General features: G+C 46.0%; 1 protein-coding gene across 4 annotated transcripts in view; it reads left to right on the top strand.

Moving 5' to 3' along the window:
* Positions 1 to 22,667, top strand: part of STAT3 (signal transducer and activator of transcription 3) — a 71,214-nt gene that overhangs the window by 45,771 nt on the left and 2,776 nt on the right. The window contains exons 5-23 of one of the 4 annotated variants that reach the window (XM_032871669.1): positions 4,096 to 4,191; positions 4,380 to 4,461; positions 4,654 to 4,748; positions 4,932 to 5,083; positions 8,028 to 8,186; positions 8,297 to 8,389; positions 9,294 to 9,353; positions 12,907 to 12,936; positions 13,036 to 13,129; positions 13,242 to 13,289; positions 15,449 to 15,532; positions 16,610 to 16,708; positions 16,805 to 16,940; positions 17,906 to 17,958; positions 18,187 to 18,281; positions 18,384 to 18,523; positions 19,036 to 19,245; positions 22,196 to 22,238; positions 22,565 to 22,627. In XM_032871669.1, the coding sequence (XP_032727560.1) occupies positions 4,096 to 4,191; positions 4,380 to 4,461; positions 4,654 to 4,748; positions 4,932 to 5,083; positions 8,028 to 8,186; positions 8,297 to 8,389; positions 9,294 to 9,353; positions 12,907 to 12,936; positions 13,036 to 13,129; positions 13,242 to 13,289; positions 15,449 to 15,532; positions 16,610 to 16,708; positions 16,805 to 16,940; positions 17,906 to 17,958; positions 18,187 to 18,281; positions 18,384 to 18,523; positions 19,036 to 19,245; positions 22,196 to 22,238; positions 22,565 to 22,589 (1,794 nt within the window). In that variant the 3' untranslated portion in view covers positions 22,590 to 22,627. Of the gene's footprint in view, positions 1 to 4,095; positions 4,192 to 4,379; positions 4,462 to 4,653; positions 4,749 to 4,931; positions 5,084 to 8,027; positions 8,187 to 8,296; positions 8,390 to 9,293; positions 9,354 to 12,906; positions 12,937 to 13,035; positions 13,130 to 13,241; positions 13,290 to 15,448; positions 15,533 to 16,609; positions 16,709 to 16,804; positions 16,941 to 17,905; positions 17,959 to 18,186; positions 18,282 to 18,383; positions 18,524 to 19,035; positions 19,249 to 22,195; positions 22,239 to 22,514; positions 22,628 to 22,667 lie in introns of all 4 variants that reach the window. The other 3 variants (XM_032871666.1, XM_032871668.1, XM_032871665.1) reach the window with 3 other exon arrangements.

Here is a 22,667-nt window from a genome sequence, read left to right as displayed (position 1 = left end):
GTCTCAGAATTTGCTGTCTTTCAGAAACTGAATGATATTCTGCTGTATATAGACCACATTTTGTTTACACATTCATCTGTTGAGGGACACTTGGAGGCGTCCGCCTTTTGGCTATTGTGAATAATGCTGCTATGAACAGAAGTGTACAGTTTTTTCTCTTACAAGACAAAAATGTAGCAGGAACAGGAAAAAAAGGACATCTAAGTCAAACTGAGGGAGTTGGGGAAGGTATCACACAGAGAGAGAGAGAGATTGTGTTTGAGCCAAGACTTAAGGCTGATGACAAGTACACCAGGCTGATGAGGAGAGAGCACTCCAGGCAGAGAGAAGATCGTGTTCAGACAGGGAAACATGAACGCATGTATTGTTGGGAGGAGCTGTGGAAAATTCTGCATCTGGTTGGATAAGGAAAGGGCAAGGGCCATATTGTGAACATCTCTTTAGTCAGTCATGCCCAGCAGCTGGGCTTTGGAAGAGCAGTTTATCACAAGGGTTCAAGGGCCAGGCTGCCTGGGTTTGAGCCTCATAGCTCTGCCCCTTGCTGGGTAAACCTCAGGCTGTGGGAATGTGCCTCGACGGGAATGGTCATCCTACTTCACTTCATAGAATTACACTAACTCGTGCCTGTAAGTGCTTAGAGCCTGATACATACATGCAAAGTAAACATGAACTGCTCTCCGCTATTACTGTCACAATCATGGTCATCATTGTTGCGGTCACCACTACTGTAAGAAATGAGAACCCACCGAGGAACCCAGAGCAGGGGGAACTGATAACACTCATTGTTTGAGACACCAGAGACAGTCCAGTTTGCAAAGAGGCACTCCCCCTTGTATCACTGGAGTTCTCTGTTCTGGAGAACCTTTATGTGTTCATCCTGTCCCATAAGATAAAAATATTTGATTTAAGCCAATTTGGGTAGAGGCTTCCAAATTTATCACAAAAGGCAAGGGAACAGTGGGTTCCCTGTGGATGTTCCCAATCTTACAGATCCGGGGTTGGCAAACAGTGCCCGTGGCCTCAGTCCAACCTGCCATGCCTGTTTTTATAAATGAAACTTTGGGGAACACAGCCACACCCATTTATAAACACGTTGTCTCTGGTTGCTTTCGTGCTGTGGGGACAGAGCTGAGTCTTTACAGCAGAGACTGGATGACCCAGAAAGCCAAAAATATGTACCATAGCCTTTATAAGGGAAAGTTTGCCACCCTTGACCTAGAACTACAAATTGGATACTTGATGTCTTAATGCAGGCCTTCCTGTTATTTTCTCTTTTTACATCATCTGGCATGTTCTTAAGTGTCTTTTATGGGTAGAGCACCAGGAGCTAGGAAGACGAGTAGATGTGAGCCCTTCCAAGCAGGGCTCTTAGTCTAGTTGGGATGATAGGTATATACAAACACTCAAAGCGAGAGAAACATAAAGGAAGATGTGAGTAATTTTGCCTACAGAAGTTGAATAAGGTTTTAAAGGAGAGCAGACAGTTGCACTGAGTTTGAAGGTGAAGGAGTTCGGGTGTCCTTGGGCGGAAGCGCATGCCAGTCTGAGCCAGTGGTGTGTGGGGAGCATGCTGTGTGTGGGGAAGAGTGGGTAGTTTGGGGTGACTGAAACACAGGCAGGGTCGGCTTCCCTTGTCATCAGGTTGTGTTGGTATGTGCTGCGTGGAGATGTATATCTGTACCTGGAAGCAGAGGGAGCCGGTAGGTTTTACAATGGTCCTGGAGGTGGGCTTCTGTGCATGGCAATAAACCATATCTGTTTCCCTTTAAATGCAGTACCAATTTAGAAATAGACACGGCAGTCCAAAACAGTAAACTGTCAGCTGTATTGTTAATAAAACAAGACTGGAAAATGTAGTTGGGCAGGTAACTATTGGGGATTTCTGATGCCTGCCCCTGTGTTCGATCTGGGCTGTGGTTTGCAAGACAGTATATCCCCAGCCATCCTTATGGACCCACTGAACACAGACTGAGAGGCCCCTAGAACAGCTTCTAGAAACCAGGCCCTTGCTCCTGCCTTGTGTGTGCCCCAGGAAGGCAGAGGTGGAAGAGAGAGGCACCAGCTAAAGTGCTGGGCTCTTCGAAGATCTGTGCATGCAGATCTTTCTCCTAATCTCCCCAATCAGATGAGTCACTCCCACTGTGAAGAGAATAAATAGGGGTGGCGGTTGCCTTCCCTGAACTCAGGGAAGTTGGTGTTTTGTGGGCTTGGATGGGGACTGTTGGAAAGGGAGAGAGTGGGTCCCTGTAGGACTGGCATGTTTGGGTCTACTTTGGAGACGCCTGGTAGCAGTATAGAGGACAGATTGGAAATGAGAGACTAGAGGCAAAGAGATCAGTAGTTGGAGCTTGAGCTGGGCCAGTGGAACTAGAGATCTGTTTGTGAGATTATGGAGCCCAGAGCCAGGAGTATTTGGTAATTCAGTGTGAAATCTGTCTTTGAGACGGAGATTTTCTAATTTGGAAAACTGGGACTATGATGTCTTTCCTCAGTCCCGTACCAATAAGTACTGTCTTGATCACGGCAGCTTTTTTTTTTTTTTTCTTTTAAGATTTATTTAGGGACATTTGGGCAGCTCATTTGGTTAAGTGTTGCTTTTGGCCCTGGTCATGATCCCAGGGTCCTGGGATCGAGCCCCATGTCAGACTCCTTGTTCGGCGGGAAGTCTGCTTCTCCTTCTCTTTCTGCTCCTTCTCCCTGCTTGTGTTCTCTCTCTTGCCCTCAAATAAAGAAATAAAATCTTTAAAAAATAAAAAAGATTTATTTGAGAGCAAGAGAGAGCAAGCACTTAAGTAAGGGGAGGGACAGAGAGAGAGGGAAAGAATCTCTAGCACATTCCCCATTGAGAACAGACCCTAACATGGGGCTCAATCCCACGACCCCGAGATCATGACCTGAGCTGAAATCAGGAGATGGTTGCTTAACGGACTGAGCCACCCAGGCACCCTTATGTGATCTTTTTTGGGGATCAGGTATCTTACTCCTTTTTAAAAAAAGTTTTTATTGATTTACTCATTTTAAGTAATCTCTGTACCCAGCGTGGGGCTCGAAACCATGACCCTGAGGTCGAGAGTCACATGCTCCTCCACCTAAGGCAGCCACGTGCCCCAGATATCCTATTACTTTGACAAAATGTACCATGTTCACGTTTCATGTGCTATTTGACCTTTTCAGGGTACATCCCGTGAGGTATTCTCTCTTAATAACGCATTTCTCCTCTGGGACAGTGGTTTTTTGTTTGTTTTGTTTTTGTTTTTGTTCTTAAGATTTTATTTATCCCTTTCACAGACAGAGATCACAAATCAGACAAAGATCACAAGTAGGCAGAGAGGCAGGCAGAGAGAGAGAGGGAAACAGGCTCCCTGCTGAGCAGAGAGCCCTGTGTGGGGCTTGATCCCTGGACCCTGGGATCATGACCCAAGCCGAAGGCAGAGGCTTTAACCCACTGAGCCGTCCAGGTGCCCCTGGACGGTGGTTTCTTATTACGCCACCAAAATGTGTCGGATACCACCTATACTAAATGGGCATCCGAGATCTGCTGTCAAAATTGTTCTGAATTTTTTTTTAAAGTTTTTTTTTAATGCATTCGAGAGAGAGCACGTGGGAACATGAGACAGCACGTGAGAGCACGAGCCAAGGCGAGGGGCAGCAGGAGAGGGAGAAGTCGGTTTCCCACTGAGCAGGGAGCCAAACAGGGGGCTCAATCCCAGGACCCTGGGCTCATGACCTGAGCTGAAGGCAGACACTTAACCAACTGAACCACCCAGGCACCCCGGTTCTGAATTTTTTTTTTAACATACTTAACATAGAATGAGGTTTTTGAAGGTAGGGACCATGTCTTAGCTCAACGTGTGGTCCCCTAGTCCAACAGAGAGTGGCTTTAGAGTTGGCCTAAGGTCAAGGCAAGGACAAGGGCCAAACTTCGGGGGAGTGTCCTTGCACCACGCTGACGACGCCCAGCTTGCGGCGTGTATCCCTTCCCCTCCCAGTGGCAGCAGCACCTCAGCCAAACAGGAAGGGTGGTGGGTGGGATGGCACTGGACAGCTCCCCGTAGTTCCTGTGTTCACATGTGTGTTGATCTCCTTTTCTGACAGCAAGGGGGCCAGGCCAACCACCCCACAGCCGCCGTGGTGACAGAGAAGCAGCAGATGCTAGAGCAGCACCTACAAGATGTTCGGAAGCGAGTACAGGTGAAGCAAGTCGTGGGCAGGAAGCCTTTCCTGGGGGACATTGCCTATGGGTCCTGCATGTGTCTTGTTTGAGGTTTTGGCTTCATTTTAATTCTCAGAAACTTTCCTTTCCCTCTTCCCAGGAAACTCTTGTTCACTTCTGCCTTTTTGTTTTGTTTTGGTGTGTTTTGTGTGTTGGTTTTAAACAGGATCTAGAACAGAAAATGAAAGTGGTCGAGAATCTCCAGGATGACTTTGATTTCAACTACAAAACCCTCAAGAGTCAAGGAGGCAAGTGACAGAGACATTAAAATCTGATGGAGAAAGTGCGTCTGTTACCTGAGTCCTGGGACTCGTGTATCCAGCGCCTGCTCAGACTTGGTGGCTGGGGTGGAGGTGGTGCACAGAGGGGCTCTGGTGCTTCCGGGAGGGTTAAGGACACAAGTATTCCATTGAATCAAGGGGGTTTTCCTTCATCCACAGACATGCAGGATCTGAATGGAAACAACCAGTCAGTGACCAGGCAGAAGATGCAGCAGCTGGAGCAGATGCTCACGGCGCTGGACCAGATGCGACGGGTAAGAGCTCAGACCACCTTTCCTGCCTGCACCATCCCCCCCCCACCCCGACCTGGGCAGTCACGGCACTTCTGGCAGAACTTGCCTGGTTTCTAATGAGTTCCTTCTCTGGAATTGACTAAAGAGTGTGGTTAGAGACAGTCTGAGGAAATGTTTCCTGACTTTGTTTGGGTTTCCAACCAGAACATCGTGAGTGAGTTGGCGGGGCTGTTGTCTGCGATGGAGTATGTGCAGAAAACTCTCACGGACGAAGAACTGGCTGACTGGAAGAGGCGGCAACAGATTGCGTGCATTGGAGGCCCTCCCAACATCTGCTTAGATCGCCTCGAAAACTGGTAAAAGATGACAGAGGAGTGTTTCCTTCTTTTCTAGAATGCTGTTCTAAAATTACTGTCCTAATTGCAGACTCAGGAGTGGACTGCATCTCACAGGTGCAGACTTGGATGGACTCAGATTAAGCCTAGGGGCACCTGGGTGGCTCAGTCGGTTAAGCGTCTGCCTTTGGCTCAGATCCTGATCCAGGGTACTGGGATCAAGCCCCGCATTGGGCTCCCTGCCCCGTTGGGGGGGGGGGCTCTGCTGCTCCCTCTCCCTCTCCCTCTCCATCTACCCCTCGCTTGTGTGTGCTCATACTGTATCTCAAATAAATAAATAAAATCTTAAAAAAAAATAGGTAAGTCTGAGAGTTAAAATCTAAAACGTTTTACTTTATTTGGACAATTTCTTTTTAAGGATTTTATTTATTTATTTGACAGAGACAGTGAAAGAGGGAATACAAGCAGGGGAAGCTGAGAGGGAGAAGCAGGTCTCCTGTGGAGCAGGAAACCCAATGTGGGGCTCCATCCCAGGATGCTGGGATCATGACCTGAGCTGAAGGCAGACGCTTAATGACTGAGCCACCCAGGCGCCCCTGGACAATTTTTTAATAAAATTTTGTTTATGTTGTGATATCTTAAATATGTTTTTATTTATTTGAGAGAGAGAGAGCACGCACATGGAAGGAAGGGCAGAGGAGGAGGAAGAGGGAGAGAGAGAATCCGAAGCCAACTCTGTGCTGAGTGCAGAACCCCATGCCTGAAAGGTCACGATCTGAGCCGAAACCAAGAGCCGGACACCCAGCTGACTGAGCCACTCAGGCGCCTCCGTTTTATTCAATAATTTAAATAAAGCTTTTGGTTTTAACTATGTAGCACAGACCAAAGTTTGAATTTTAGTTATTCTAATAATCTTAAAGTGATGCATGCTTTTTATAAGGGAAAAAAGTTGATACACAGAAAATTAATAAAGAGAAGAAAAGTCTTTTAAAAACCCATCATTCAGGGGTGCCTGGGTGGCTCAGTGGGTTAAAGCCTCTGCCTTCGGCTTAGGTCATGATCTCAGGGTCCTGGGTTTGAGCCCTGCATCTGGCTCTCTGCTCAGCAGGGAGCCTGCTTCCCACCGCCCTGCCTGCCTCTCCACCTACTTGTGATCGCTGTCAAATAAATAAACAAAATCTTTTTAAAAAAATCTGAAAAAATATGGTAGTCATTTCTACATTTTCACATCAGTGGGATCATTCTTTATCTGCTCTTTCCCTGCTGTTCATGCAGCATGTCCTTAGTGAGCATCCTTGACATGCAAGGCCCAGCAGTGCCCATGATACGCCAGCTTAAACCATGAGAAACTTGACCTAAAAGGACACCCAGCAGGTGTAGAGCATGAAACTGGAAATTTAGGACAGCCCTACATGAGAAAGCCTGCTTGTTCATATCCTCGGTAACCTTGAATTTTATTAATTCACTGAAAGCAGTTTTAAGTGCTTTTTAAAAAATACATTTTATTTTTTTAAGAGATTTTTATTTACTCATTTGAGAGAGAAAGGATGAGAGAGAGCACAAACTCAGGAGAGACAGAGGGAGAAGCGGATTCCCCTCTGAGCAGAGACCTCGACATGGGACTCAGTTCCAGGTTCCTGGAATCATGACCTGAGCTGAAGGCAGATGTTTAACTGACTGAGCCACGCAGGCATCCCACATTTTTTTTTTTTAAGATTTTATTTATTTGTGAGAGACAAAGAGGGAGACGGGGGGAAGGGCAGAGGGAGAGGGAGAAGCAGACCCCCTGCTCAGCAGGGAGCGCAGTGCAGGACTTGATCCCAGGACCCTGAGATCAGGACCGAGCCAAAGGTAGATGCTTAACCGACTGAGCCACCCAGGCCACCTTAAGTGCTTTCTGATCAGGGAACCAAAAATCTTAAGTTCTGGGAATGGGAGAATGTAAGTGCCAGAAGAGAGTCAGGGAGCCCAGAAATTCCAGCAGCTGTCCTGTTCCTACCTGCCCCCGCTACCCCCACCCCCTAGCACATCTACACCTTTTCTCTCCGAGGTCCTCTAGTCTTTATTAATCATGCGCTTCAACTCCTTCTGTCATGCATGGGGTCATGAAGACCCGCGATGGTGAAGGGACGTGGCCAGGGTTGCACAGATAGTGGCAGAGCTAGCTCAAACCCATCTTCTTGGGCTGCCTAATTGCATTTCCCCTGTCCTACATTTTGGTACAAGGACAGGTTAGGATGAAGACAACAAGTGCCACGTTTTATATTTCATGTTCTTCATAATTCAAATGCTTGTTCGAATGCTTGTCACTTCTTCATGCTTCTTGGGAGTATAAGGTTTTTTTTGTGTTTTTTTTTTAAGATTTTATTAGAACAAGAAAGCATGAGGAGAGCATGAGCAGGGGGAGTGGCAGAGGGCGATGTTGGAGAAAGCTCCTGGCTGAGTAGGGAGCCCAATGCAGGATTTTGTCCTAGGACCCTGGGATCATGACCTGAGCCAAGGGCAGACACTTAACAACTGAGCCACCCAGGTGCCCCTTCTTTGGGGGATAAATTTTAACACTTCTTCCTCTGTGCCTAGCTCTCTCTTTGAAATGTTAAATTTTAGGAAGGGACTGTTTTTAAAAAAACAAAATAGATTCCCCTTTTCTTATTTTTACTTTAATATTTTAGTAAGCTCTATGCCCAGTGTGGGGCTTGAACTCATGACTTGAGATCAGGAGTCACATGCTCTCCTAAATCAGCCAGCCAACCCCCCACTTTTTCTTATTTAATACCACTGAATTACACAGTTAAAATGATCAGTTTTATGCAATATATATTTTACCACAATAAAAAAAAAATTCCCTTTCTGATTTGAGGGGTCTGCATGGTGGTGTTTGTATCTGTGGGATTCCCTGCCTCTTCTCCAGCTCCCTGGTGTGCACTCACACGGGTAACTAATAGCTTTCTTATTTTATTGGCAGGATAACCTCATTAGCGGAATCTCAACTTCAGACCCGCCAACAAATTAAGAAACTAGAGGAGTTGCAGCAGAAAGTGTCCTACAAGGGGGATCCCATCGTACAGCACCGGCCAATGCTGGAGGAGAGGATTGTAGAGCTGTTTAGAAACTTAATGAAAAGGTAACTTAGAATGCTGGTTTCTTTCCCTTATCCTCTTGCTTCGGAGGCACAGGACGAAGACCGGTTCACCGTGAAGCATGTGGACCGCTGTCCCTCTCTTTGCCTTTCAGTGCCTTCGTGGTCGAGCGGCAGCCCTGTATGCCCATGCACCCTGACCGGCCATTGGTCATCAAGACTGGAGTCCAGTTCACTACCAAAGTCAGGTGGGCCCCGCACTTCCTCTTTTGCTAGATATTTTATTGAGAGACGCTCTTAGGATGAGAGCAGAGTTGGTGGCCACAGTTGTCCTTTCCAGGTGTCACAGGTGGTAGGATGGCAGGTATGGAATTTGTTGACATAATACCAGCTTGCTCCTTGATTCTCCTGTCAAAAGCCAAGGAATGGTTACCTCTTTTGGAGATTACTGGGCTTAGTCCTATAATTTCAGGCCTGTAGTATTAGGCTGTTGTGTCTCCTTCTGTCCTGCAACAGAGGCAGAATAATGCTGGTTATTTTCTGTTCTTGGAGCCTACTTTTCCCTAAGGATTTTCAAAGAATGAGTAAGGCTTTGAGATCCAGAAGCTAAGAAGCCCCGGAGCAGATGGGTGGTGTGCCTTGTGGGGTGGGGGTGGGGGGCGGGGGTTGGAGGGGAAGGAGGTGGGGATGCGGGAGGTATGTGTGTGGCTTTCACACCTAAGTAAGAACAGGTATGTTGGGGTTTGCCCTTCTGCAGTGAAATTGCCCTTTCAGAAACTTGGTGTTAGGTTTCAGGTTTAACAGAAAGAACACCAGCTGCGGAGCTCGTATTCCTGTAATACTTCTCATGAAACGACTTTTACTATTCTTCTGTGAATCTCTCAAAACTTTGTCCAAGTTCGAGGTTCTTAGGCTTTCTTTCAGTACCTCTTGGCCGGAAGAGGTGATACTCGGCATAAGGTCAAAGACGCACTACTAGCAGGAAGAGGAATTTAGGATTATGCTTTTTTCACCTTTTAGAAACAAAGGGTTGTGAATTTTATATTCCTCTAAGTAAGAGTTGCTTGGGGGGGAGCCTACTGACTTTTTTCTTTTTTAACTGATATTTTTTTTCTTTACTCAAAAATTTTTTTTCCCCCTTTTTTGAAACAGATTGCTGGTCAAGTTCCCTGAGTTAAATTATCAGCTTAAAATTAAAGTGTGCATTGACAAGTAAGTACTCTGTATCTTCACTCTTCTTTTTTCTTTTTTTCAAATGAGAAACAGAAATGAGAACTTAGATAATCATGTGGCCTTAGAGACTTTATCTCCATTCAGGGAATCTTCATTTTTTGAACAAAAGTTTTCAAAAGTCTTGTAGTGCGTTGTCATTTACGTGCCTGAACAAAATCATAAAGCTGGTGATACAGATATGAGCTGCGATTGCTGTTGTGATCCTGGGTCCCCGTTTTTATTTAATTTTTTTACCTATAAATGTAATTTATGCATATCACATAAAACCCTGACTATATGGGAAAAATTGATGCTTTTTATTGTTCCACGCTTCCACCACATAATGGAATACATACTTCTCAAAATTTAACTATACTTTTCAAAAATTAAAATGCACATACACTTTGAAGAGATTTGAAAAAATAAAATGATCCTTCATTTTTGGTGATGTAAGTATCTGGAAATTACCATGAGAATGAATTGGAAAATAATTACTAATGAAATAAGGGACTTATGGAAGGCGATAGGTTTAATAAATAAGTAACTTCAGCCATACATTAGCATTAACCAGTCAGAAATTATAATAGAAAAAATGATTTCACAATAAGCAAAAAGGTAAAAAAATACATTGGAATAAACTTAACAGAAATGTTTACGGGCTCTTTGAAGAAAATTGTGAAATTTTATGAGGAAGGGATATTGTAAAAAGTGATGAAAAAATCATATTCCTGGATTGCAGACTTTTATTATAAAGATGTTGATTCTTCTCAGTTAATGTGACACCAAGCAAAATGTGAATAGAATTTCTTAAACTCTTTGACTTAACTCTTCAAGTTGTAGCTAGATGAGAAAAATAAGCAAAGATAGTTTTTGTTTTTTTGGGGTTTTTTAAGATTTTATTTATTTGAGAGAGAGGAAACACGAGCAGAGAGAGAGGGAGAGGGAGAAGCAGACTCCCCACTGAGCAGGGAGCCTGACATGGGGCTCGATCCCAGGACCCTGAGATCATGACCTGAGTTGCAGGCAGGTGCTTAACTGACTGAGCTACCCAGGCACGCCACAAAGATAGTTTTTTTTAAAAAATGGATGTATTTATTTATCTTTAGGGTAAAAAATCTTAACATAAAATTTACCATCTTATTCATTTTTAAGTGCATGGTGTTAAGTATATTCACATTGTTGTGCAACAGATCTCACAACTTCTTCATCTTGCAACATGGAAACTACATCCATTGACAACAACCCCCCATTTCCCTATCCTCCCAGTCCCTGGTGACCACCATTTCACTTCCGAAAAAAAAATTTTAATGAATAAAAATAAGTGGGAGTGGTATGGGAAGATGCCTGGCCAGATACTAAAATGTAGTTTCAGCTACTAAATGAGTGTGTTACTAGTGCAGGAATAAACTGATTGACCATTGAAATAAAATCTTGAGTCCAGAAATAGACCTTCAAGTTTATATAAAGAATTCATATATGTTTAAAATGATACCTCAGATCGGTGAGTGAAGGGTGGATTATTCGGGAAGGAGTTTTGGGAAGACTTGCTATTGGAGAGGATTTGAATGAGAAACTCAAGTTGTTTTGCGTTTCAAGTTGTTTTGTTTTCAAGATGTTTGCTAGCCATCAGATGTATCTGTATGTTTAAACTCATGTATCTTAAATACATGTAGGTGAATGTATATATAATATAATGATGGTAAAATCACAAAATGATAAAACCACTTTGGAAAAGAACTTGGTGGTTTCCTACCAGTTAAACAAAACATGCACCTACCCTAGGAGCTGCCTATTCCACTCCAGGGTATTAACCCAAAAGAAATGAGAGTATATATCCACACACAGGGCTATACAGAAATGTCCATTAATTGGGGAACAAATAAACAATTTGTGGCATATCTATAAGTGTGCGCTAACCAACTGCGCCACTGGAACGTCATAATTAATGGTCTATCTATGAATGGACTATTCACCAATAAAGAGAAATGAACTACGGATAAGTTACAACGCATAAGAAATCTCAGAATAATTACACTCTGTGAAAGAAGCCAAACGAAGAAAAAAAGACTCGTCCTTTAGTTTCCATTTACATAGAATTCTAGAAATGAAAATGAATCTATGGGGACTGAAAGCAGATCAGTGGTGGTCTGGGGACAGAGGTGGGGTGGGGTGGGGTGTGGGATTCAGGAATGGATTACAAATGGGCGTGGAGAAACTTTGGGGATGATGGGTCTGTTCATTATCTAGTTTGTGCTGGTGATTTCACAGGTATGTGTAGCGTATGTACATACATATGTCAGACCTTATCCACATACATTTTCAGTAGTGCACTTTATTGTTCATCAGTTATATATCAAAGGTATAATACACAATTTTTTTTTTCTAAAAAGGAAATCTAGAGGGGCGCCTGAGTGGCTCAGTCAGTTAAGTGCTGCCTTTGGCTCAGGTCATGATCCCAGACTCCTGGGATCGAGCCCCAAGTCAGGCGGCTCCTCTCTCCTCTCTCTGCCCTTCCTCCCTGCTCATTCTCCCTCTCTCAAATAAAAATCTTAAAAAAAAAATAAAAATAAAAAGGAAGTCTAGATTAAACACAAGGGAGGATTTCCTGGCAACAAGACTCTTAAATGTGATATATGGAAAGATATCTTCTGAATGGCTTAAAATTTAATCAGTTTTAATCTATAAACCCACACAAAATGCTCTATTTAATAAATAGGAGCTATACTAGTGCATATATAGCAATGGAGAACCACTTCTAAGATAATACTTAAAATAATAAAAAAAAAGGAAGAAAGAATGAGAAATGCGACTATGTAAAAAAACATATATTCAAACACAGTAGAGCAAAAGACACTGGACACACCGGGGGGAATATTTCCAGCTAATACCAGATGGGATGGTCTGAGTTACTGGTAACAGTAAACCTTTACAGAAAGTCCAGTGTGGCTTAAATAATAAGGAAATTTGCAGCCCAGTGTAACTGGAAATGCAGAGTTAGGGCAAGTTCCTGACAGTGAGATTAGTGACTCACTTATGTCACCCAGGACCCAGTATCTTCCATCTGCCTCCTCGTCCATCATGAGTATCATCAGCTTTGTAACATTCCCTTCTGAGTTCCAGTATGGCTGCTTCTGGTAATTAAGGTCCTATGCTTCCTTGCTTCTGTTCAGTTGAAGCTGTGGAAAAAGTAAATCCAGCTGGGTTGTAACTCCTTCCCAGCCTGAGGGAGACAGTGGAGGTCATGTCTGCACCCCCAGGACCGCTGCGCTGTGGGCATGCTGTGCTCTGATGTACTCAACAGTCAGGATCCCCTGGAGGTGGGCACAGGAAGGACACTTGAGCAGAACCAAGGGTCTCTTGGGAAGGGAGAGGTGATGCTGGGTAGGTACGGAGAGGGTTGTCATGTCGCCCATATAAAATGTAATTGAATCGTTTCTAGAAATTCCCTGGGAAACAGTGGTTTTTCCAGCAGAGTAAATGACAGGTATTCAAAGTAGACTTTTCGAAGAAACCCAGGGCCAGTTTTATTAACACCAGTTTATATTCTTCACAGAGACTCCGGGGATGTTGCAGCTCTCAGAGGGTAAGTTCAGCCTAGAGGCTTCCTTTTGATTTGCTTAATCTGACTTTGTCTTCTGGCTGCCCAGTCACCTGCGTGCTTGGTTTCTCTGCTGTGATTCAGGTCCCGGAAGTTTAACATTCTGGGCACAAACACAAAAGTGATGAACATGGAAGAGTCCAACAATGGCAGCCTGTCTGCAGAATTCAAACACCTGGTACGAGGGGGGAGCCTGGGTCTGCGTCTCCGGTGGAGTTGGGAAGAGGGAGAGGGAGGTTGGTGGCAGGGGGAGCCTCACGTGACGCAGGTGTTCCCTGCCTCTCTTACAGACCCTGAGAGAGCAAAGATGTGGTAACGGGGGCCGAGCCAATTGTGACGTGAGTATTATTGGGGATGGGAGCCACCTGGGAGGGTCATCTTTGAGAACAAGAGCCTTCCTGTTGCCCAGAATTAGAGACCCCAACCTGTGGTTAAGCTGTAGTCATACAGAAAAATCACCACAGCTCAGAATGACATGGTCAGAAGTCACATCTGCTCTGGAGTTCTCCAGCTTGGAGCATTTCCGTGATTGTCCTGGGAGTTGGTGGGAGTTGGCTCATCTTTAAGGAGGAGTGGAAAGTCCCTCACTGACTTACCCACACCCATTTGGTAGAAAAGAAGTTTTCCACCTTGCCTGGGGCTTTCCAGATTCCCCTTCCAACTTCTGCTGGCTGAGATGGCTTGGCTCCATTTTTGGTGACCTGTTTTTCTCACTGAGGGGCCATTGAAGGTTGTAATTAAGTTGGGGTTAAACATCTAAGAAAAAGAAAAAGAATAAAACCCCTCCCCCTATTTCCCTTATTGTCTCCCTCCCTCTGATTCAGATTATTGAATGCTTGGTGTCAATAATAAACTTAAAAAAAATAGATAAATGTGACCAGAAACTGGTTTTTAATCTTTTGAAAAGATTGTGACACCCTGTTCTTTTTCTGGTGTTTATGTCCTGAGCCAGTCTTCCCTCTTCTCTAAAATGCAGCAAACCTTTTTTAAAAAAATGAATTTATAGTACTTGACTATTAAGAGTGAAGTTCAACAACATAGAAAAATGTATGTGGCATGTTTGTTTTGAAAAAGCAAGATACGGGGTAGAGCATGGGTGACTCTTGATCTGGGATTATGAATTCAAGCCCCACATTGGATGTGGAACCTACTTAAAAAAAAAAAAAAGAAAAAAAGTAAGATGCAAAATAATTTGAGTAGTAAATTAGTATATTTGTTTGCAAAGCGTACTACACAGTTTTTTGTCCATTCATGTATGTATTCCAGAGTTCTCAAAGAATATATACCAGTGTTGATGTATTTTTGCTGCTGTCAGTGCCCGGGACTGCTCTCTCCTATCTCCATAATAATTGTATTTTAAACTGAATATATATTATTTTTATAGTTAGAAAAAAAGTGTTTTAAAAATGAATTGGAATTGGGGCACCTGGGTGGCTCAGTGGGTTAAAGCCTTTGCCTTCGGCTCAGGTCATGATCCCAGGGTCCTGGGATCGAGTCCCGCATTGGGCTCTCTACTCAGCAGGGAGCCTGCTTCCTCCTCTCTTTTTCTCTCTCTCTCTCTGCCGCCTGCCTGTCTGCCTACTTGTGATCTCTGTCTGTCAAACAAATAAATTAAAGAAAAAATCTTTAAAAAAAAAAGAATTGGAATTGTGTTTCTGAAAATTCGTTGGAAGTCTCACTGAAAATAAGATTGCAGTATTGCTGGTGGGAGTATAAACAATTCAGAGAACAGTTTGGGATTATAAAAAATGAACGAGCAGTGCCACTCCCAGGATTTAACAGTAGACAAATCTTTGCACATATGTGTGAGAAGACATGTACAAAATGTCACAGCAGCCTGACGGTAAGTCCTAAATGCAGCCCACCATCACCACCGAGTGGATAAAGGATTTGGTGTAGAGTCCTATGATGGAATATGATATAGCTGTAAAGATGAATAACCAGCAGAGTCATACAGCCGTGGACGCAAAAAGTGAGGCACCCCAGTACATAGGGGTATGGTTCCATCTGTATTAGGTTCACAAACATCCAAAGCTAAACAGCACATACGTTATTAGAGATAGAAATACGGTAAAGCCATAAAGAAAAGCTAGGAAATGATAAACCCAAAACCCAAACCCAAAAACTAACCCAGCAGTTGGATCTGAGGGAGCAGGGACAGGGATGACCGTGGGGAAGGGCACCCTGAGGTCTCAGTGGTAACAGTCTTCCTTAAACTGGGTAATGGGTACAGGTGTTCTTCCCCGTTTTACGGATAAACTCTTGGGTCTGTATTAGTCTGATAAAACCAGTAAAGGATGAGTTTGAAGATCATAGCCCTTAAGAGTCGTAGAACGCATGTGCTCAGAGTTGTGTCCCTGGCTGCGTGTCCATGGCCTCCTGGTGACCTGCCCTTCTTGGTGCAGCGTGGCTGTGGCCTATGACTCTCCTCAGCCATGGCTGTTAGTGTCCAGGGCCATTTTCTCTGAGGAAGAGAGTGTCCTCCTTGCTGTTGTAGGCCTCCCTGATTGTCACCGAGGAGCTGCACCTGATCACGTTTGAGACTGAGGTGTATCACCAAGGCCTCAAGATTGACCTTGAGGTGAGTTCTGCCACAGAGTTGGGATGGGGCTGCGTGCGGGGGTGATTGAGGACAAGAACCTCTAGTTGGGACTTTTCCTAGAGACGGTAGAGAGATGACTCTCTGCTCAGCACTGTGTTTATTTTTGCTTGTCTTTCTCCCAAAACCTCAGCATATCCCACTGAAAGTAGAGTCTTGCTTGAATGCTTAGAAGATGTACTTCTTGACCATTGAACAGCACGGATTAGGGGTGCCAACCGCCTGCCCAGTTGAAAATCTGGGTGTAACTTTTGACCCCCACCCCCAAACCTAACAACTTACAGCCTGTTGTTGACTGGAAGCCTTCCTGGTAGCATAGTCTGTGAGCTCACATTTTGTATGTTACATGTTTTCTATGTTGTATTCTTATAATAAGTAAGCTAGAGAAAAGATAATGTTGCTAAGAAAATCATGAGAGAAAATACATTTATAGTCCTGTACTCTGTTTAAAAAAAAAAAAAAAATCATCCATGTATACATGGACCCATGCAGTTCAAACCCATGTTGTTCAAGGGTCAACTATAAAGTCAGCTTTTAGCAGACTTGATGTGAAGAATCTGTATTTAGAAATTAGTTATCATTGACTTTATAAGGTTTGGGCAAAATAATCTTTAGACAGCCAGTGTTTTAGTACACAGGGATTCATGCCCTTTGCCTTCTCTTTTTACCAACTTTCTTGATCTTTAAGTTAAAAGATGGAGCTGAAGAAAGCAAAAATCCTTGTCTTTGACTCCTGGGACCTCTCTTTTAACGGGTAGATACAGCTTCAGTTCCCAGAGGCTGTCTTCCAGGTTTTATAGATGGGGAATCAGAGGGCTGTGAGTTCCAGGTTTGAGCAAGTCAGATTTTCAAGTTCTTGGTTGTGCCCTGTGGCCCATGTTTGGCATTCTCTCCACCCTGGCTGTTGAGCTGACTCAGCCACGCTCCTCCCCAAAAGTTGGCGGTAGGTGTGGTTCACGGCACATTCTTTCATTCCAAAACCTGCAGGTATGGCTGAAGAGCTGTTTGATGCTGAGAGGGCCCTGTGCCTCCCCAGCTCATTGCCTACTTTCTCCACAGACCCATTCCTTGCCAGTTGTGGTGATCTCCAACATCTGTCAGATGCCAAACGCCTGGGCATCAATCCTGTGGTATAACATGCTGACCAACAACCCCAAGGTAGGCGCCCGTCCTCTGGAAACCGTTGTCGTCCCTCATGTGGGTCCTCGGGCCCCGCTGTCTCATCTCACTGAGCAACCGTGTTATTTTCAACAGAACGTGAACTTCTTCACCAAGCCCCCGATTGGCACCTGGGATCAAGTGGCCGAGGTGCTGAGCTGGCAGTTCTCCTCCACCACAAAGCGAGGGCTGAGCATCGAGCAGTTGACGACACTGGCTGAGAAACTCTTAGGTCAGCATTTTCCCTCTTTTCCCTGCTGCCATCCTCAGAAAAGGAATCTGGCCCGTGGGGCTGTTTTCAGGAAAATGTGCTGAGTGAGGCTCCCGCTGGGGCTAGGACGCATGTGCTTATGCAGTTAGGGGAGTGGGGGGTGCCCGCGGAGGTGGGAGGCAAAGGAAGCTCGCCTCCCAGTGATCATTTCTGAGGTGGGTGGCAGATGTCTCTTCTCCTGGTGGCCGGAACCCTCACCCTTCCAGAGCACCACTTTGTCTAGCCGTAGGAAGAGGTTTTTTTTTAAGTGCGTGTTAGAAGGCAGAGGTAAAAGCTTGACATCCCTGTCTGTTTCTTCAATAAATTTTTTTTTCAGTGCTCTATTTTGCATGCTTCCTGGACTGAAAGCAGCTTTATCCTGTGCTGTCCCCAAACATGAGCCTCTAACACTGTCAGCTTGTTTGTGTATGCTACTGGTCCCCAGTCCACCACGCCAAGATGAGGAGGAGGTGGTGGGAGGTGGTGGGGGGAGAGACTTAACATGTCATCCACCACCACACCCCAGGTGCTCTGATGATGGGGTTTTGTGAGGATGGATGTGTGTGTCCGTGTGCAAGCACAGGCATGCATACAACAGTAGGAAGCTTCAAGCACGTGGAAGCCGGTGGTGTCTCAGCCCATTGTGGGATAGATGTCTATGAATGTGTGTTCTTTTACAAGAAAATAAGACCGTGGGCTCTGGGTGGCTCAGTGGGTTAAGCCTCTGCCTTTGGCTCAGGGCGTGATCCCAGGGTCCTGGGATCGAGCCCTGCATCAGGCTCTCTGCTCAGCAGGGAGCCTGCTTCCCCCCTCTCTCTGCCTGCCTCTCTGCCTACTTGTGATCTCTCTCTGTCAAATAAATAAATAAAAATCTTCTTAAAAAAAAAGAAAAGAAGACTTTGATTCAAAGCTGCGAATTACACTGCTTTATTCTTTTTTTCCTTCAGGACCCGGTGTGAACTATTCAGGGTGTCAGATTACGTGGGCTAAATTTTGCAAAGTAAGCCATCTTGTTAAATCCTCGGGGCCACCTCTGGGAGTGGGAGGGAGTGCTCACCTGTGTGGTTGTCCTGGATGGTACTGGGCTTGAAGGCTGAAGACTCATGATCTTGCGGCCAGTAGGACCTACTTGAGGGTAGATGGGCCTGGGGATTTTGGTGGCATCGTGCCCCGAGGAAGAAGGAGGCTGGGAGGGTAGACTTAGCTTTCCCATTATTCTTTTCTTCAGGAAAACATGGCTGGCAAAGGCTTCTCCTTCTGGGTTTGGCTGGACAATATCATTGACCTTGTGAAAAAGTACATCCTGGCTCTTTGGAATGAAGGGTAGGTTGAAATGTGTCTGGTGGAGTGCACGTGTGTAACAAGTCACCTGCTCTCTCGGAGGCCAGTGGTGGAGACCCTCTTTTTGCTTTTCTTTGGCTCCAGGTACATAATGGGTTTTATCAGTAAGGAGCGGGAGCGGGCCATCTTGAGCACCAAGCCCCCAGGCACCTTCCTGCTACGGTTCAGTGAAAGCAGCAAAGAAGGAGGTGTCACATTCACTTGGGTAGAGAAGGACATCAGTGGTAAGTTGGACTCTAACCCGACCCACCTGGTTGCAGTTCCTGCGGTCCCCATGGCTGCTAGTTTCAAGCACCCACTGCCCCCTAGTGGGCAAAGATGGCTTCGCACTCCCCTACCTTGGACTTGAAGTGACGCTTTACAGTGAATTCTTCTCTCCAAATTCTTTCAGCTGGAGGGTTGTTTGCCAGATTGGTTTTGCTTACTTCGGGGGCTAATATTTGCCTAGAAATATTTGCCATTTTAACCTCATTCTTCATCTCCTTTCTTACCTGTCTTGTTAATAACACCTTATGCAAGTAGTTTTTCAGGTATATTGTCTGTGAGCCACCTGGGTCATCTCTCCAGAAGGCAGCTGGGCATTTCCACAGTGCCCACTGATGAGACAGGATATTCAGGGCTCAGGAGCTAGGTTGGCATAAGACTTTCCCTTTTAAGGAAGAATAAATTGGGTCCTTTTCTCTGCGATCACCTGGCTATAGGTTCCCTTATCTTCCCTTACAATATCCCATGACAGGTAAGACCCAGATCCAGTCAGTGGAACCATATACTAAGCAGCAGCTGAACAACATGTCGTTTGCTGAAATCATCATGGGCTATAAGATCATGGACGCTACCAATATCCTGGTGTCTCCGCTGGTCTATCTCTACCCCGACATTCCAAAGGAGGAGGCGTTTGGAAAGTACTGTCGACCAGAGAGCCAGGAGCATCCCGAAGCTGACCCAGGTAGTTGTTGATTTTCCGCGCCAGGCATTTAATTCTGGGGAAAGGGGAAAATTGCAGGATCCCTGGGAGATACACAGGTAAATACCTGAAGAGCCTGGTGATGTTTTATTCCTCTTTGTGGGAAAGAACTTTGTAGTGAGTGCTTTTGGGGTGGCTGATGGGGTTGGAGAGAGGAGGGGAGTCAGAGTCACTCGTCCCTGCCCCACAGGGATCCTGCCAGACTAAGAGCGCACACACACTCAGCGCAAACACCTAAAATGCTGCTAGGAGGGCGAGAACAGGCTTCTTTAGTAGCAGGATGTCCAGCCAGCACAGCTCTTCTTACAAAATAGCTGCTGGAAGGTTTGCAGCTCAGACTTGAGTCTAGAGTGTTTCCTTTTCCCCATCACTGAACAATGTGAGCGGTGTCATGTGGGATGGAGAAAGGCTTTCTGGAGGAAATGAGTGTTCGCAACACTGGAACGCGGTTTACCAGCAGAGGCGGGGGAGTGGTGGTGGAGGGGGAGCATGTAACCTGTGGGAGGGCGCGGGATAGGATTTAGAGTGTGCAGCAGTTGAGTTAAGCGGTTGGGTCATGTGCAAGAGCACAGGTGTTTCTGTAAGTCTGTAGACATTGTTTCATAGTAAGCTTGTACCCGTCAGCGTCATCAGCGTGGAAGGGCGGCCCTCTAATCCGTCCCATCCCCATTTGCTGCTTTGGCTCTCTGGGTTCTTCTCTGTCCTGATCCTGATGGGGAACCTGTGGTTCGCCATTCTTTTATTATTTTAAACTTCCCCTAATTGGAGAGCCAGCAGGGGGCTCTTCAAAATGATCCTTGGAGGGTAGCTTCTCTATCCCATTTGTTTTTCGAAAAACTGTTTTTGTTCAAAGACCTCACGCATCCAGGCACACACCCCTTTCCTAGGAATCCCCTCTTTTGAGGAATTTCTTGCGATGGGGAAAGACAGACTTGGAAAAGGGAGTTTGAGTTGCTTGCTAACTGACTTCCCTCTTTCCTTTGTTCTGGTGTGGGCTTTTGTTCTACTGTAGAAGAGCTAACTCTCACTTCCTGTCTGCTACTTATCTGGCTTTCCAGCTGTGCTTCAGTTGGAAGATGTGCTTATCAACCCCAACATGCTACTCTTTGTTCCTTTTGCAGAGGACCTTTCGGTCCAAATGCATGAAAGCAAATAAAGTTTGCTTTCATGATCCAGTTTCCTAATCTTCCTTTATCATCAGTCATCCCGTGTGACTGGGAGGCAAGGTCCTTTCCTGCCTGGAGTCCATGTTTTCGGGGCCGGGGGTGGCGGGGGGGGAATGGCCAAGACCCCAGGCAGGAGAAAGGAGTTAATTACTTGAGTGCCGTGCAGCCTCCTGGGGGAGGTGAGTGTAAGCAGTGGGCACTGAGGGACTAGGTGTGTTGGGAGCATGGTAATGGGGTGGGCCAAGTGCTGGGACCGTCCCCGTATTCAAGTGGGCATCCTCCAGGAGATGGATCTGTGCCCATTTCCTCTTGTTTTCCATCATGAAGGTATTTTTGTCCCCAGAGATAGCTGGATTGTCTTTCCCAGGACTCTACCATCCTCTTAACTTTGCCACCAGACCCCGCAAAGGATTTCTCGATGGCTTGAGGGCGGGACTCCTCTCTTAAAAATGACAGCCCCCTAACCATACAAATTGGATGAAGTATGTTGACAGCCTTATACACAGCCATGGCTCCTGTTTCAGACTCGGTTCTCCTTTGTTTCTGCTCTGGCTGAATCTCAGGCCGAAGCTAGCTTTTGCAGCTACCTGATCACTGGGGAACTAAATCCTTCTCTGTCCAGGATGTCGGCTCCCCTTGGGTCCTTGCCACAGTGGATTTATAAGACCCCAGAACTCTGCCTGGGTAGTGTCCTTGGATTCTGCTCCACGTGAATCTATTTCTTGGCCCTAAATAACCTTGAGTGGCAGTCCGAGGACCCCCTGACAATGCCTTTTCTCAGACTGTCAGCACACTTTCAGATTCCTCGGTCTCTCTATAAACCTGAAGCGTTGTAACTGTTTCTCTCGGCCCACCCCACCCTGCCCCACACCTCCTAAGTGATTTGTGCACCAGAATCCCCCAGATTTCATGCCAGTGCCTCCAAGCCTCCTTGACCTCTTGGTGTAAACATTCAGCACCTAAAATTCAGTTACTCCAATCCCCACACTTCTAACTGTGGAACAAGAATTGTAAATGACTGAGATGGGCACCTCCCTCTCACTCTTCCCTATCCCTCTTAGGGTAGAAAGTGCTTTGCTCTGGGTGTCTTAGCTGTGGAAGACATAACGAGGCCCAGGCCTCCTGTCTTCAGTCCAGAGTCGACGGTCCTCCCTTCACAGAGAGGCTGCTTTTTGTGTGATGTTGCTGTCCAGCCGGGGAATTAGTAATACGGCTCGCCTAAAAGTAGTTGAGGCAGACGAATGCCCATGGGAGCAAGAAGTATGACTCTGGCCCTGGAACAGCATGAGCCATTTCCGCATTCTCTTAGAGACTCGGTGACTTTGGCGTCTGAGCAGGACTAGGCTGTGTCGGAGCCCAGACGATATCAGCTGCATTCCGGCACGCAGAGAGGTTGTAGCTAAGACATTTGGCCAGGCCAGAGGGCAGTCCCCAGACCCCATGCGGGCAGCTCAGTGTCCCATCATCTGGGGAAAGAACCAACGAGGCTGGCGGTGGTTGAGGCTCAGGTGGGACCAGAGTGTGCTGAAAAGTCTCTGAAGGTCAGGAAGGCTTTATGGAAAGCCTCGAACTGCCAGGCTGCCAGCGCCTCACATACCCAGTAGGACACAGTGGCCAGAGGACAGCTCGGGGGGAGGGGAGATGGCGCCTCCAAACAGTCTCTGCTCCAGGACGGAGGGAGGTGCTCTGCAGCGCCTCCCTCCTTCCTCCTGCCCCCTGCCCACAGTGGGGTCCCAGTTAGTTAACCCCAGTTTTCTTCTTCCCAGGTGCTGCTCCATACCTGAAGACCAAGTTTATCTGTGTGACACCGTAAGTGGCTTCCCTTCTCAATTTGACCTTTATTTCTGGTGTCCTCAGTTCTCCCGGGAGTAGGACAGCCACCCGGTGAAGGGGCAGGACGCCCTGGGCTCCGTGGAGTCCTCAGAGTGACCTTGTGTGTTTAAAAAGCTTGAAGCTTTTATTTTTCTGTTGGAGACCAGAGTTTGATGGCTTGTGTGTGTGTGTTTTGTTCTTTTTTTTTTTTTTCCTCCATTGTGTCTTGTCAACCCGGCCCTTTCCCCTCCTGCTGCTCCCCATTTCCTACAGAACGACGTGCAGCAATACCATTGACCTGCCGATGTCCCCCCGCACTTTAGATTCATTGATGCAGTTTGGAAATAATGGTGAAGGTGCTGAGCCCTCAGCAGGAGGGCAGTTCGGTGAGTGTTTGGTGACAGAGCCTGTCCTTAGGAGGGAAGT

This window comes from Lontra canadensis, unplaced genomic scaffold, assembly GCF_010015895.1.
Source record: "Lontra canadensis isolate GAN:19392208 unplaced genomic scaffold, GSC_riverotter_1.0 scaffold43, whole genome shotgun sequence".
Lineage (NCBI taxonomy): Eukaryota > Metazoa > Chordata > Mammalia > Carnivora > Mustelidae > Lontra > Lontra canadensis.
This window is presented reverse-complemented; position numbering and strand designations above follow the sequence as displayed.